General features: G+C 44.4%; 1 protein-coding gene across 3 annotated transcripts in view; it reads left to right on the forward strand.

Annotated features, from left to right (window-relative positions):
* The window catches only part of PGGT1B (protein geranylgeranyltransferase type I subunit beta), an 85,197-nt gene that overhangs the window by 22,058 nt on the left and 45,666 nt on the right, over nt 1-17,473 (forward strand). For all 3 annotated transcript variants that reach the window (XM_033929082.1, XM_033929080.1, XM_033929081.1), the window contains exon 3: nt 2,611-2,678. In XM_033929082.1, coding sequence (XP_033784973.1) covers nt 2,611-2,678 — 68 coding nt within the window. The remainder of the gene's footprint in view (nt 1-2,610; nt 2,679-17,473) is intronic.

Genomic DNA, 17,473 nt, shown 5'->3' on the forward strand with positions numbered 1-17,473 from the left:
GAAGATTCGTTCTACAATCAAAGTTTGCTATGGTGGCCCAGGGGTGGGTACCTGCCTGCCTCTATTGTCCGCCTCCCGATTCAAGCCGGCCGCCACCCTGCAGAAACATGCACAGGACCTCTGAACTCCCGAATCAAGCCGGCCGCCTCCCCGACAATGTGCGCGCCAATGTGCAGAAGCATCGGCCGAAGCAGGAGGGCAGCCGCATGGGGACCCCGAGGGAAGAAAGCCACCCCGCTGAAGGGGCTGCGGTACCCACAGGCAGGTACCCACCCCTGGGCCACCATAGCTGAGAGTTCATTTAGTGAGTCAACACTTGTTTTGAGTTAAGGTTTGCTGGAGTGTTTTGCTTGTCTTGCAAAATACTCGCAAACCATGTTACTCGCAAACTGAGGTTTGACTGTATTATGTTTTGTTTGTATGTTTATTCGATGTTTATGACTGTATTTGTAAGCTGCTTAGGTTTAAGTGGGTAAGAAATTTTAAAATAAATATATACCACTGAACTTTGAACAGTAATAACTGGTTCAAATTTATAACTTCAGAAAATCATTTATCAAGCAGTAACTCAGAGATGATTAGTAAATACCAGTGTAGGAGACCTACCACAATATAAAGCTTTGAATAGAAAATATACTACAACACCTAGACATTGCTGCCTTCAGTGGCACTTAAATCCCCTGACAAGTCCATTTTTGATGATTTCAGCAGCTTCTAATGTGCCAGAGGACTAGGGCCTCTCAGCCTGATAAATTAAAGAATAATTGGAGCGAATAAGCTTTAGTAACAGTCAAAAAGTGATGGTCATAGGATAGGGAACTTCAAGAGAAATTTCCAACGATATTAACTCCTTTGGTGCTGTGAATTGGCTTGTAGCGGGAAATATTTTGTTGCTGTTGTAAGTATCCCACCTATCGTTTGTGCCGCTGAAAAGAATATTTCATGGCTTGTATGTTGAAAACTCTTTAATACTATTAAACACTAGATGGTGCTGTTTAACATGTTTAGAGAATAGCCTACCAATAGGAAAGAATTGGATTAGCACAGATTTTGAAACATAAGCAATAGCTTCAGTCATCGAGGCTTTTCTGGCAACTGCCTTTCAAATACATTCCATACTTTGAAATAGCTGAGCAGCATTTAGCTACAAATTAAGGAGTTTTCCTTCAGCAATTTTAATATCAGTAAATGTGATTACAGTATTTGGGACCAAGTTTTAAGAGAAATGATAAAAGGAGCTAGGATGCCATCCTAGACTTTAAGTATAAAGTCCCAGAAACTAAAGGAAAGGCCACTGATCCAGCCACAGTCCTCATTCTTTTTAATGTAAATTCCAAACACTAATTTCTAGATCCAGTCAAAAGGCCCCTGAGGGTCGGAGCAGTTTGCTGTTTTTTTATAAGTTGTTACAGAGCTCTGTACTCTGCACAGTAGTAATTTACAGTTTCCATATAACATGATAGAAAGCTAGGTTCCTCTTGCCTTCCACGGCAAAACTGTTGATGGGCTGCTGAAAGCTAGAACTGAGCAACTGATAGAAACCGAGGCTTAAAGTTTTTCAGTTGATTCTTATCAGCTTTCTGAAAAATCGTTTGAATGAGATTGTAGGACACAAGTGGTTGCCTAGTAATAAAATTGTCAACATGGTGGTAAGACACTTTTACAGTAGGAGAATTAGGAAAACTAGCAGATAACTGCAAAACATTTGCAGCACAGCCCCAACACTCATCTCACCAACCCATTTCAGCTTGCTTGGCCCAGTGTCCCCTGTGCTGATATTAATCCATTCCCTACTGCTGCTGTGCTCCTACCACTGTTACCTCTAGCCCACATGGGACGATCCAGCTGTCACCTATTGTACTGGATCTGCTGATCTCCTGCTATCTATAGTGGTTCAGTGCAAGAGCTCATCCTAAGTGCCACTGGACCGGTATACACCTTGAGGGGAGGCAGTGCATTTGTGATGGCACATGCTCACAGTCAATGACAGATGCCATGTTCCTTCCATTTTTGTTCCAGTTTTTTTCTGGCTATAGTATTGGTGTTACATTTTTTAGCATTTCTCCTACTTACCTCTCACAGCACTATAGATGTAGATTAATTAGGTGCTGTTGAATTGTACTATATAGAACATCTTCTCTTGTGTTATCTGTACACAGAGGAGCTGATACAGAAAGCCATGTGCTAGAGTTGTGTGGCTTCTACTGCAGAATTACATTAAAAAGATACCATGAAGATGAGGTAATCAATAATTATGCAAATTACTGCTGTTGAAAGGGGTGGGATTTAGAGGGATACAGAACTGCAGTTGGAATGAGAGAGAAAAAGACTGGAAGGAATTTCAGGCCTTATGATGGGGGAATTCTATGGAAAACACTACAAATAAACTTTGCAAAATTTTCAAATTTTTGGCGCAGAATCTCACCAATTGCAATTTATTAATGTAGTTTTTAGACTAAGGAAAGATACATCTGTCATGTTTAGCCACCTTCTGTGTATCTTGCAGATTGATTTCACTTTGATTTTTTTTTATTTTTTTTTGGTGATGCAGGAGCAATACACTTTGAAGAAGTTTCAATTTATTTTATTTTTTAACTTTATTTTCCCCAGATTCAAATTTAAATCGCTGCGGGTTCCGGGGCTCTTCGTATCTGGGAATGCCATTTAATCCATCCAAGGTTAGTTCTAGTACAGCTTGCTTTCTTTGTTTTATATAATATAAAATTATTAGTGTTGAGTGATTGATGGTTTATTGTTGACTGAATAATTTCATGAAGACATTGCAGCATAATTTTGCTTGAATTTATTTTATTAATGTAAGAATTGCCACACTGAATTGGACCAAAGTCCATCCAGCCATATATCCTGTTGCTAGCAGTGACCAATCTAGGTCAAAAATATATGACAAGATCCCCAAATATAGCAAGAACCTTATCTTAGGAAATTAGCACGAATTCCTCCAAGTGGTTTATGGACTCTCCCCAGAAACGCACCCAAACTTTGTTTAAACCCAGCTACATTAACTACTTTTCATTATATCTTCTGGCAACAAATTTCAGAACTTAATTATGCAATGTATATTTTTTTAAAAAAAATTGTTTTAGATGCATTGCTTACTAATTTCATTGTTTGTCCCTTACTCTGTGCTTTCTGCAAGAGTTGACAGCTGACATGCACTTACCCATTCTACCCCACTTATTATTTTAAAGATTTCTATCATGTCTCCCTTCAGCCCTTACTTCCCCAGCTTGAAACATATTTTAATGTGGCAGAAATTAAGAGGGTTTTTAGTGATGATGCATATTGAAATACACAATTGTTGTTAGAGAACATGTGGCTTGTTGGCACTGCTACTGTACTGTGTCAGGTAAGCTGTAGTTCTGAGGTTGCTGACCAGGAAAACCTAATTAGAGGGTGCAAGAGGCAGCAGAGAAAATACAAAACACATTTTTTTTAAGGGCTCTGTTTCTTTACATGTGTTTAGTGCCACGTTGGTATTCTGCATCTTTGAGAGGCCATGTCAAGAGAAAATAAAACAGCCTTGTCAGAACCTGAAGCACCAGCATTTCATCTATTAGAAAGCAGGGGGAAAGCACATAGAATCGCATAGGAAGAGGAGGAGATAGTGGATACTGTGGATGGGCAGACTAGATGGGCCATTTGGCCTTTATCTACCATCACGTTTCTATGTAAATACAAATCTGGAAGTTCAGTGAGAAGTGTTTACAGGAGGGTAAGAGGAGAGAGTACATATTTAAGACTGTACTTCACTAAAGTGGTGGGGGATTTTAAAAAACTATTGAGATAATATTTGTTTTGTCTCATGAAGTATGGAGAATGAGTATTTGTCTTCCAGACTCATGCTGTGGTTGATTTCATTGGTGTTTAGCGTGGAACAGAATATGTAATAACTCGGTTCTGGTAGGATTTAATGGTTTGATTATGTATTGTGAATTTTTAAAAAAAATATTTTTTTAGCTGTTTGTTCGTAATTCTGTTGTATATGTTGCTTTGTGCTCCACCTTGATAAAGGTGGAATATAAATAAAACAAATAACTGTAAAAGCCCTGTTATCCTGCATGCATGGGAGAATAGGCAGTGCCAGTTAATCAAATATATCCATTATCTGAGAGAATTCTTTCTGATGGGGGGAGGGAGTGATGCTGCTATGGACAGAGAAGATTGACATTTTTACAAGAGTGTGCTGAAAATTCCCAGCTCAACCAAAAAGAGAATGATGTAGAGCCATGAATCTTACAAGTTATTCCACATATTCACCCCTAAGTTCAATACACTTGGCACATTGAAACATAGAAATAGACGGCAGATAAGGGCCACGGCCCATCCAGTCTGCCCACCCTAATGTCCTTCCCCTACCTTTGCCCTGTGAATAGATCCCATGTGCCGATCCCATTTGGCCTTAAAATCAGGCACGCTGCTGGCCTCAATCACCTGTAGTGGAAGACTATTCTAGCGATCAACCACTCTTTCAGTGAAAAAGAATTTCCTGGTGTTACCTCGTAGTTTCCTGCCCCTGATTTTCCACGGATGCCCTCTTGTTGTCGTGGGACCCTTGAAAAAGAAGATATCTTCCTCCGCCTTGATGCGGCCCGTAAGATACTTGAACGTCTCGATCATGTCTCCCCTCTCTCTGCGCTCCTCGAGCGAGTACAGCTCTAATTTGTCAAGCCGTTCTTCGTATGGAAGATCCTTGAGTCCCGAGACCATCTGGGTGGCCATTCTCTGCACCGACTCCAGTCTCAGCACATCCTTGCGATAATGCGGCCTCCAGAATTGCACACAGTATTCCAGTATTCCTCACCATGGATCTATACAATGGCATAATGACTTCCGCCTTACGACTGACGAAACCCCTTCGTATGCAGCCCATGATTTGTCTTGCCTTGGACGAAGCCTGCTCCACTTGATTGGCAGACTTCATATCCTCACTGACGATTACCCCCAAGTCTCGTTCTGCTACCGTTTTTGCTAGGATCTCGCCATTAAGGGTATAAGACTTGCATGGATTTTGGCTGCCCAGGTGCATAACTTTGCATTTTTTGGCATTGAAGTTGAGTTGCCATGTCCTAGACCATCGCTCCAGTAGGAGTAGGTCGTGCATCATGTTGTCGGGCATTGAATCTTCGTCCGTTGTGCATTTGCCCACTACATTACTTACATCGGCGAATAATGTTATTTTACCTCGAAGCCCTTCTGCCAAGTCCCTTATAAAGATGTTGAATAGGATTGGGCCCAAGACTGAGCCCTGTGGCACTCCACTGATCACCTCCGTCATTTCGGAGGGGGTGCCGTTCACCACCACCCTTTGAAGCCTACCTCCAAGCCAGTTCCCAACCCATTTCGTTAATGTGTCACCTAATCCTATAGAACTCATCTTGCTCAGCAATCTGCGGTGTGGTACGCTATCGAATGCTTTGCTAAAGTCCAGGTACACGATGTCCAGGGACTCCCCAATATCCAGCTTCCCCATCACCCAATCAAAGAAGCTGATCAGGTTGGATTGGCATGATCTCCCCTTAGTACGGTAAATCCATGTTGTCGGGGATCCCGAAGATTCTCCTCATCCAGGATCTTATCCAATTGGTGTTTGATTAGAGTTTCCATTAGTTTGCTCACTTATCGATGTTAGACTCACTGGTCTGTAGTTTGCTGTCTCCATCTTTGAGCCTTTCTTGTGGAGTGGAATGACGTTAGCCGTCCTCCAGTCCAACGGGACGCTGCCTGTACTAAGGGAGAGATTGAAGAGCGCGGACAGTGGCTCCGCCAAGACATCACTCAGCTCCCTAAGCACCCTGGGGTGCAAGTTGTCCGGCCCCATTGCTTTGTTAACCTTGAGCTTTGACAGCTCACCGTAGACACTGCTGGGCGTAAACTCAAAGTTACTAAACGGGTCAACTGAGCCAAACCTTGTCTGTAGCTGAGGGCCGAGCCCCGGCGCTTCTCGGGTGAAAACTGAGCAGAAGTATTCATTTAATAGTTGGGCTTTTTCCGAATCCTTTTCCACATAGTCTCCGTCTGGATTCCTAAGACGTACAATCCCGCCCGAGTATTTTCTTCTATCACTGATATACCTGAAGAAGGATTTATCTCCCTTCTGGATGTTCTTTGCCAGAGACTCCTCCATGTGGAATTTAGTCTCCCTGACTGCTGTTTTGACGGCTTTTGATTTGATCAGGTAATCTGCTCTAGAGTCCTGCTTCCCCGATTGTTTGTAAGAAATGAATGCTTTTTTTCTTCTCCTTGATGAGGTCTGAGATCTCCGCAGTAAACCACTGTGGCTTATTGTTCCTTTGCCGTTTACTTACTGATTTAACATAGCGGTTTGTTGCTTCTTGTATGTTTGCTTTCAAAGTCAACCACATTTCTTCCACGTTATCAGTTTCTGCTTGGCTTTGTAGCGCCTGGTGAACGAAGTCTCCCATTTCTTTGAAATTTGTGTCCTTGAATTTGAGAACCTTGGTCAGTGTGGTAGATTTAGTGAAACCTTTCCTGAGATTGAACCATACCATGTTGTGGTCACTGGAGGCCAATGTGTCGCCCACCGAGACCTCTGTGACACTTTCTTCATTGGTAAGTATCAGGTCCAGTATTGCCTGATCCCTTGTTGGTTCCAACACCAGTTGCCTGAGTCTTGCTCCCTTCATAGAGTTTAATAGCCTCCTGCTGCTGTCGGAAGCAGAGGTAAGTGTAACCCAATCCACATCAGGCATGTTGAAGTCACCTAACAATACTGTGTCCCCACGCAAGGTGATATTTTCTATATCTCCGATTATTTCCATATCCAGGTCATTGTGTCTGAAGTTTCTGTAACCCTTCCAAAAAATACTCTGATGTCTGGTCACTGAAATACTGCTCCGCTTCTGCAATCATCTCTGAATCACTCAAAAATTGTCACCCTTTCAAACTCTTTTTAAGGCTTGGGAAATTAAAATGGAAGTATCCACTCAATGCCATTTCTCGTTGGCATTCAAACATTTGGGCACCCACTTGGCTGACAGATTCTGCATACCCAGCTGCTCATGGATTATGCACCTGACACGTTCCCTGGAGATCTGTAGTGTCTCAGCAATTGTTTTAGCCAATATTTGCTGATCTGCCAAAATCAGGTCATGGACATTGTCAACAATTTCAGGAGTTGACATTGTTTGAGGCCCCCCAGACCTTGCTGCATCTTTGGTCTCAATCTCCACGCTGAAAATTTGTACAGTCGACTCCACCTAAGTGCACGTCAGTTAAGCGCACGCTTTGGTTATCCGCAGTCTACTACCATGGTCCCGGTTTTTTTTAATGTTAAAGTCAATGGACATAAACTCTGGATAATTACAATTCTGATAAGCACACAATCCACTTATGCGCACTGATATTATAGGTCCCACCTCTATTCGTTCACGTTAAGTTCACTCTGGTTAAAAGCAATCACGTTCTCATGTGGATGAGCCACTTGTTTCAGATCAGCAGTCTAGGCCTGGCCAGGTGTTCGAACTTTCGGAACTGCACCATGGCATCGCGTGGACAAAGATCTTTGTCTTTGGCTGAACGTGTCCACCATGCTGGACAAAAGTCATTGTCTTTGGCTGAATGTATTGATGTCTTAAAGAGGCTTGACTAATGGGAGAGTCAGGTCTCTATTGCAAAACATTACAGCATTCATCCTAGCCAGATTTCTCAGATTTACAAAAAAAAAAAAAAGCAAGCCATATTGAAAGACTGGCAAAACAACAGCCAATCCTACCAGAAAACGGAAAAGAATTGGAAAGGCTGGAGATGTTGAACAGGTGTTGTAGGGATGGAGGTCTGATATGTTCTAATACAAGGCAAGCTCATATGTTCTAATACAAGGCAAGCTCAGCCCACTGACCTTTCGCCCTTGTGTATGAATACTGAATCATTCCTCATCCCTTCTCCTACGTAGCACCTCGTGACAGACTGCTGAGGCAGTTCCCCTCCCCTTTTGACACAAGACCAAGACTCTCGTCGCATATTAACCTGACACAAGTTTACTCTTATCCCTTATTCCTTATATGGGCAACAATCAGACTTTGCCTGAGCAGGCCCTGAGTTAAGGCTAATCAAGAGAGTTTAAGGAGCATGCATTATAACCTTTGGACTGTCACATGCTTATCTTATTTGAGCTGTCCTTATTTGGAAAGGACATCATCTGATAGGCATTGCATATGTGCAAAGACTCAGGCTCTGTCCACATGTTAATCAGGCCCTTGTCTAAGTGCTGAGTTGGCGGATGATCACGAGGTAAAGGGAGGGTGATCACGATGTATAAGCATGTACCTTTCTTTGTATCCACCAATGTAAAAGCATGTACCTTTGTACCCACCAATTATGAGATGTGTAAATGAAGGAGCTACTATGATGTCATTAGTTTAGAAGCATAATAAAAAGTGACTCGGAGCTAGTGACTCGGAGCAGCGCCTCCATCCCGACTCTAAGACTGTATGTGTGTGTTTCCTGTAGTTAGAAGAAGAAAAAGTTGAGGAATCCCGGGATAGACCATTGGGGCTGTTCCAGCCACTCTCTTGTTGTCTGTGGCCTTGGCTCCAGACAAGGATTGGATATTGAAACTTTTCTTTAAAAATAGATCCAAGGACTTCCTGGGACATCATATTCAGATATTTCCTGATGTCTCTAGAGAGACTCAAAAGAGAAGAAAAGAATTTCTATTTCTGAAACCTGGAGTGACTCAAATAGGGGGTATTTTCTTTTTGAGATATCCATGTAAATGTGTAGTTAGATACTTATCTTTGAAGTATATTTTTACAGAACCATCTTATTTGATAAGTTTTCTCTCGATGTAACGTCTTGAGAAAGGAATAGCTGCGCCTAAGGAAGGTTAGCTCTCTGTACTGTAGTAGACATGGCTTTCTTGATAATTCAGTTTGACTTATTTTGTTCTACTCTTTAAATCTTGGATCCAATTATTGAGGACTAGTGTGCAATCAAATCAGTTTATATTATTTTATGTAATTTTATTTTTAAATTTAACTGTGTATTTCAATTTTGGGAACTCAGTTTATTTGTTTTTGACTGCACTTTGCTGAACAAGATGGTCCGGGATAGGTGCACATTGTAACTCTGGGTCTAGGGAAAGTACAAAACATGCGAATAATGCTAAAGGTGTCCAAGTAGCTCAAGCGGGAACATCCCCACTGAGACATAACAAACATACAACATGGAGGGCTATGTACGTAAACGCTCACAGTCTGGGAAACAAGATCCTGGAATTAGAAACAGAAATGAGGAATGCCGACCTGGATGTGGTGGCGATATCTGAGACCTGGCTCACGGATTCCCACGAGTGGGACATGGTCATACCGGGTTACAACATGCTTCGCCGGGACAGGGAGGGCAAAATGGGAGGAGGTGTAGCATTATATACTAAAGATGACATTAAGGTCACCAGAATCACAGATGTCCACTACACTGGGGAATACCTTTGGGTAAATTTAGCCAGAGGGAAGGACAAATGCCTGTATCTTGGCATAATATACAGACCCCCAAGACAACAGGATGACCTAGATATGGAATTAATCGGAGATATAGAGAATATCACCTTGCGTGGGGACACAGTATTGTTAGGTGACTTCAACATGCCTGATGTGGATTGGGACACGCTTTCCTCTGCTTCCGGCAACAGCAGGAGGCTATTAAACTCTATGAAGGGAGCAATACTGAGGCAACTGGTGTTGGAACCAACAAGGGATCAGGCAATGCTGGACCTGATACTTACCAATGGAGAAAGTGTCACAGAGGTCTCGGTGGGCGACACATTGGCCTTCAGTGACCACAACATGGTATGGTTCAATCTCAGGAAAGGTTTCACTAAATCTACCACACTGACCAAGGTCCTCAAATTCAAGGACACAAACTTCAAAGAAATGGGAGACTTCGTTCACCAGGCGCTACAAAGCCAAGCAGAAGCCGATAACGTGGAAGAAATGTGGTCGACTTTGAAAGCCACCATACAAGAAGCAACAAACCGCTATGTTAAATCAGTAAGTAAACGGCGAAGGAACAATAAGCCACAGTGGTTCTCTGCGGAGATTTCGGACCTCATCAAGGAGAAGAAAAAAGCATTCATCTCTTACAAACAACCAGGGAAACAGGACTCTAGGGTAGAGAATGACACGGGGAAAAAAATCTGTCCCCGTCACCGGCCCACCATCCTCTGCACCGCCCCGTCACCGCCATCCCTTTCACTGCCCCGTCACCGTCACTGCCATCCCTTTCACCGCCCCGTCACCGCCACTGCCATCCCATTCACCGCCCCGTCACCGTCCCCGCTGCATCCATATAAGCCTTAGTACTGCAATATTTAGCTTATTCCTTTCTTATAAATCAAAGTTCCTGCTGCTGAACTAGAGAAAGAGATGTTCAGCTGGCAGGGCTTTGTTTATAAATTTTTATCAACACAACTAATATACTATTTTATCCTAAAGCAAAAAATAAATAAATAAATATAATTTTTTTTTCTACCTTTGTTGTCTGGTTTCTGCTTTCCACATCTTCTCATTCAATTCCTTCCATCCACTGTGTGTCTTCTCTCTGCGTCTTCCATTTGCTGTTACTGTGCCTCTCCCTTCACCCCCCCCCCCCCAATTGGTCTAGCACCCATCTTCTTCCCTCCGCTCCCCCATAGTCTGGCATCTGTCTTCTTCCCTCTCTGTCTTCCACATTTCCCTTCGGGGTCTGTTCCTCTCCACCCTCCTTCAATGTCTGTCCTATTCCTTTCCACCACCACCCTTCCCTTCCTCCTTTACCATCTGTTCCTTTCTACTACCCTTCAGCTCCTCTCGCGTGGCCTATCTATCTACCTTCCTCCCTCTTATTTTCATGGCATGTTACAATGTAATTTGTGCAAGCCACTGGAGCCTGCAAGCTCGGTCCCTGTCTCATCCCCACAAACCATCTCGCTTCTGTGCTCCTATTTTCCCCATTTCTAATATCTCCCCTATGTATCTGTCATTGCCCCCCCCCCCCTGTGTCCATATACCATCCCCATGGCATGTCCCCTTTATGTCTCTGTCCCTATGCCCCATGCACATAATTTCCCCTCTTTCTGTTACCTTCCTGTGTCCAGATTTCCCCTATCTTCCTCTTCCATTCCAGTGTGTCTCTTCTTTTCAACCCCATCTAGATTTTTTCCCTCTTTCTTCCCCCCCCCCTGCTTCTAGCATCTGGCTCACCTGCCTGTCCTTCCCTTTCTTTCCTGCTGTGGGTTTTTCTTTCCGTCTTCATCCCCTTGGCCCAGAATCCTTTTCCCTTTCACTCCCTCCTTCCAATTTGAGCCGGGAACATGAGCGATCGCATGGTCCCCGCAGCCACCACTCGCCTGCCCAATCGATCCTACTGTTTAGCCAGCTCTCTCCCTTCTCCTCACCTTAGTTTGTAGGTTTTGTTTTTCGGCGACATGTACGCTTTCCCAAAGAGCCGCGCACGCGCGGCTGCTCAGTGTTCAATCTTCTGCTCTGCTGCAACTTCCTGTTTCCGGTTGCGTCAGAGCAGAAGATCGAAACTGAGCAGCAGCGGGTGTGCGGGTCGCCGAAAAAGAAAACCTACAAACTAAGGTGAGGAGAAGGGAGAGAGTTGGCTAAACAGTAGGATCGATTGAGCAGGCGGGTGTGGGCTGCGGTGACCGCGCGATCCTTCATGCCTCACTGCGGGGACAAGACCATTCACCGCCCCACGGGCGGTGAATGGCCTTGTCCCCGTCGCCGCAGCGTCTGCTAGTTTTCGTTCCCCGTTTCGGCGGGTGACCCGCGGCTAAAATGCGGTGGCCGCGGGTAAACCGCCACCGTGTCATTCTCTACTCTAGGGAAGTCTATCTGGCCAAGTCAAAAGCCGTCAAAACAGCAGATAGGGAGGCCAAATTCCGCATGGAGGAGTCTCTAGCGAAGAACATCCAGAAAGGAGATAAATCCTTCTTCAGGTATATCAGTGACAGAAATAAGAACTCAGGCGGGATAGTACGTCTTAGGAAACCAGACGGAGACTATGTAGAAGCGGACTCGGAAAAAACCCAACTGTTAAATGAATACTTCTGCTCAGTCTTCACCCGCGAGGTGCCAGGACTCGGCCCTCAGCTACAGACAATGACGCAGATGATCCGTTTAGTAATTTCGAGTTTACACCCAGCGGTGTCTACTGCGAGCTGTCAAAGCTTAAGGTTAACAAGGCAATGGGGCCTGACAACCTACACCCCAGGGTGCTCAGGCAGTTGTGTGATGTCTTGACGGAACCGCTATCCGCGCTCTTCAATATCTTCCTTAGTACGGGTAACGTCCCGTTGGACTGGAAGACGGCTAACGTCATTCCACTCAACAAGAAAGGCTCCAAGATGGAGACTGCAAACTACAGACCGGTGAATCTCACATCAATAGTGTGCAAACTAATGGAAACTAATCAAACGCCAATTGGATACAATCCTGAACGAGGAGAATCTACGGGATCCCCGTCAACATGGATTTACTAAGGGGAGATCCTGCCAATCCAACCTGATCAGCTTCTTTGACTGGGTGACGAGGAAGCTGGATGTTGGGGAGTCCCTGGACATCGTATACCTGGACTTCAGTAAAGCATTCGATAGCGTACAACAACGCAGGTTGCTGAGCAAGATGAGTTCTATAGGATTGGGCAACACATTGACGAAATGAGTTGGGAACTGGCTTGGAGGTAGGCTTCAGAGGGTAGTGGTGAACGGCACCCCCTCCGAAATGACGGAGGAAATCAGTGGAGTGCCGCAGGGCTCGGTCCTGGGCCCGATCCTATTCAACATCTTTATAAGAGACTTGGCAGAAGGGCTGCGAGGTAAAATAACATTATTCGCCGATGATGCCAAACTAAGCAATGTAATGGGCAAAGCACAAGAGACATAAATTCAATGTCTGACAACATGATGCACGACCTACTCCTACTGGAGCGCTGGTCTAGGTCCTGGCAACTCAGCTTCAATGCCAAAAAATGCAAAGTCATGCACCTGGGCAGCCAAAATCCATGCAAGACTTATACCATTAATGGTGAGATCCTAACAAGAACTGAAGCAGAACGAGACTTAGGGGTGATCATCAGTGAGAACATGAAGACTGCCAATCAAGTGGAGCAAGCTTCATCCAAGGCAAGGCAAATCATAGGTTGCATACGCAGGAATTTCGTCAGCCGTAAGCCTGAAGTCATTATGCCATAGTATAGATCCATTGTGAGGCCCCAACTGGAATACTGTGTGCAATTCTGGAGGCTGCATTATCGTAAGGATGTGCTGAGACTGGAGTCGGTCCAGAGAATGGCCACCCGGATGGTCTCGGGACTCAAGGATCTCCCATACGAGGAACGGCTGGATAAGTTGCAGCTGTACTCACTCGAGGAACGCAGAAAGAGGGGTGACATGATCGAGACATTCAAGTATCTCATGGGCCGCATCAAGGTGGAAGAAGATATCTTCTTTTTCAAGGGTCCCGCGGCAACAATGGAAACTGTGTAGAACAATGGAACATCCGTAGAAAATCAGGGGAGGGAAACTGCACGGGGACACCAGGAAATTCTTTTTCACTGAAAGGGTGGTTGATCGCTGGAATAGTCTTCCACTTCAGGTTATTGAGGCCAGTAGCGTGCCTGATTTTAAGGCCAAATGGGATAGACACGTGGGATCTATTCACAGAGAAAGGTAGGGGAGGGTCATTGGGGTGGGCAGACTAGATGGGCCGTGGCCCTTATCTGCCGTCTATTTCTATGTTTCTAATATTATAAAATTTTATAAATAAATAATTAAAAAAAAAAAAAAAAAAGGGAGAGGGGTTAGTTTGTGATGACATATTCCATACTAGGCGAAGATGTTTTCTGTGTTCTGTGGGTTCGAAAGACATGGTTTTCTGTTAGAATTGACTATGTAGGATTGATCTGTACTAGTCTGGCTTGTTTAGTTTTACAATGGGTGTATTGATGTACTGCTCACTGCAGTATGTAAGATGCTGCCTTTTCCTAGGTACACTCTTGTGTGATGTGTGGATTGTTACTAAAAATCATGTTTTTCATACAGATGGGGGTGGGTGTCAAAAAAATGATGGGCCTCGGGTGTCACCTATGCTAGGTACACCACTGCCTTCATAGTTTATATCTAATCCACAAGCCTGCTTTTAGGACCTACAGGGTATGTATCCCTCTGATTAATGACAATTTCACTTCTCATGTTATCTTTTCCATTCTTTTTATTATACAACTGCCTAGATAAGCATCATTCTTTGACGTGATTGGACCTTGAAAACTAATGGCAACAGTGTTCTCCCCAGAAATTTTTTCCAACCATGAAAAACATTTGCTGCATTTAGTGTGCCACAAAAAAACATTAGTGTGCCGGAGTTAAAAAAGTTTGAGAGACGCTGCTCTATACCAGTGTTCTTAAACCTTTTTACACCCGTGGACCGGCAGAAATAAAATAATTATTTTGTGGACCGGCAAACTACTAGGACTAAAATTTAAAAACCCTGTTTACGCCCCATCTCCGCGAGCTCGGTCCCCGCAAACCATCTGATCCCATCTGCACAAGCCGCAATTATGATTTTATATTGAACATATGTTATTAAAGTATAAAAAGAAACAATATTCTGATCAATTGTAATTTTATAAATACAAATATACAGAGCACGAACCAACAAAACCCCTGTCTTCCCTCCCCTTCACATATATCCCCTCTACTATCAAGAAAACTGAACAAGCCAAGTTCATAGAAATATCATGCTAACAGAATACTGCAGTCCCCAGTTATGTCTCTAACTGGATATATATTTCAAATCTGATATATTCTAATCACAAAATAGAAATAAAATTATTTGTTTCTACCTTTTGTTGTCTCTGGTTTCTGCTTTCATCTTCTTTTCACTCTCTTCCTTCCAGTGTCTGCCTTCTCTGTCTCTTCAATCCAGCATCTGCCCCTTCCATCTACTGTCTAACCTCTCCCTCTTCCATATAGTATTTGTCTTCTTTCTATGCCCCTCTCTCCTTTTTACACGATTCACTCCAGCTTCACTGCTCTCTTCATTTTTATCTCTCCTACACCAGATCTAGCATCTTTGTCCCTCTCAATTTCTCTGCTGACCCCCCTTCCCATCTCATTCCTGTCTCTCCCCTTCCCCTCCTCTAATCTCCCTGCAAGCTGTTTCCTTCTTTTTTTCTTCTCCCTTCCCTCCTCCCCCTGTCCAGCAGTAACTCTCTTCCCTTTCCTTTCCCTCCTCCCCTCCCAGCAGCATCTCTCCTTCTCCCTGTCCAGATCCAGTAGCAGCTGTCCCTTTTTCCCCCCTTACCCAGCAGCTTCCCAGACTCCTTTCCCTCCTCCCCTCCCAGCAGCATCTCTCCTTCTCCCTCTCCAGGTCCAGTAGCAGCTGTCCCTTTTTCCCCCTTACCCAGCAGCTACCCATACTCCTTTCCCTCCTCCCCTCCCAGCAGCATCTCTCCTTCTCCCTATCCAGATCCAGTAGCAGCTGTCCCTTTTTCCCCCTTACCCAGCAGCTTCCCAGACTCCTTTCCCTCCTCCTCTCCCAGCAGCATCTCTCCTTCTCCGTATCCAGGTCCAGTAGCAGCTGTCCCTTTTTTTTTTTTTCACCATGCCCAGCAGCTTTCTCCCCTCCCAGCAACTCTCCTTACTTGCCAGCGCTGTGATTCAGTAAGGCAGCCTCGGGTCCTTTGTTGGGTCGCACCGCCTCTGAGGAAAGCGGAAGTTGCATCATCAGAGGCGGCCCGACTCAGCAAAAGCTCCAAGGCTTCCTTTTTGAATCGCTGCGTATGTAAGGAGAGCCGCTGGGAGGGAAGAAAGCACAGTGTGAGGCTCTCTATTATCTCTCCGGCCCTGCGCGAGTGACAGCTCCTCGATCTTGCCGGTCCTGCGCGGACCGGCAGGAAATTGAAGAAATTGATCTCGCCGGTCCTGCGCGGACCGGCAGGAATTTTCTGCGAACTGGCACCGGTCCGTGGACCGGCGGTTGAAGAACTGTGCTCTATAGCATTTGAAAGAGGTTAAATATCTAATTATTCACTTCTAGAATTGGATACTTCTTAAATTTAATAAAAAATTATGAAACAAGTGTCAAACCTTAAGAAAGGCAGTCATATTGAGCATTGGAAAATAACTAATAATAATTAACTAATACAAATAGTACACGTTTAGGGCTCCTTTTACTAAGCTGCGATAGCAGTTTTACTGCACGCTTAGCTTGCGCAGAATTGCCGCACGTGCTAGATGCGCCAGCATTGAGCTGGCGTTAATTCTTGCCGTGTAGCGTGGCAATTCTGCACGCGCTAAAAACGCTATTGCAGCTTAGTAAAAGGAGCCCTTAATTTTCCCCACCACCAAATTTCCCCGTCCCGCCCCACCCGGCTACTTTTTCATGCCACCCGGCTGGAAAAAATTTCTGGGGAGAACTCTGATTCCGTTCAAAAGTTTTAATGAAATTGTCCACTTTTCCACCCAGAGCTTTTTCCTGTCCATATGTCTTTGATGTGGTGGTATAATTTCTGAAGCAAATTCCAAATTGCTTCTAGCGTAACCACCTTGAATGGATTCTCCACCTCGGATGTTTTCATCGGTAAGATGCTTCTATTCTTTGAGCGCTTCACCAGTTGCACCTTCAGCAACTAGCTCGCTTATTCCATTGAAGGTAGCTGCCACGGGACAAGGAGGAGTCACTGACATCAGGGGCAGGGGTGATAATGTTTCATGGCCCAGCAAGAAAAGGCAGGAGCAGGGCAATATAACAGACATTTAAATACCTATGTGGCATAAATAGACATGAGGCAAGTCTGTCTCAATTGAAAGGAAACTCGAGTAAGAAGGCATGGGATGAAGTTAAGAGGTGATAGGCTAAGGAGTAATGTAAGGAAATACCTTTTTTTTTTTTTTTAACAGAAAGGGTGGTAGATGCGTAGAATAGTCTCCCAGTAGAGGTGGTAGAGACAGAGGAGATAGTGGATGCTGCAGATGGGCAGACCGGATGGACCATTTGGTCTTTATCTGCTGTCATGTTTCTGTGTTTACTGACTGGGAAGCACAATCTGCTTGTTTTTCACCAGCTTACACACGTTCCTGATCTGAGTCTAAAGATTAAATTAAACTTGTTTTTGGTGTGCTCTGATTCTGTGAACTTCTTGACATTTCCTTTTTTGCCCTGCTTTTAATCTAGCCAAAGCAACACTGGGACAGTTCTTGCCAGCTTCTTCTTGCTTTTCATGTTTGGCCTGTATCTCTCTGGGCTGGAAGCCCCCTTTCCCAGGGTTTATAAATACTTCTTCCACTGCATCACCAGTGGGGCTGGCTTGAGTTGCAGAAATAACATTAGAGAGTCAACCCAGGTATCCTGCATAGCAATATGCAGTGCATTATGCTGTTCTGGCAGAAGTGTTCAGAAGTTTTTTTTCAGTTTTGCACGGGCTTATCCAGTTTTGGTTCAGGCCCGCC

This window comes from Geotrypetes seraphini, chromosome 1 (genome assembly GCF_902459505.1).
Source record: "Geotrypetes seraphini chromosome 1, aGeoSer1.1, whole genome shotgun sequence".
Classification (NCBI taxonomy): Eukaryota; Metazoa; Chordata; class Amphibia; order Gymnophiona; family Dermophiidae; genus Geotrypetes; species Geotrypetes seraphini.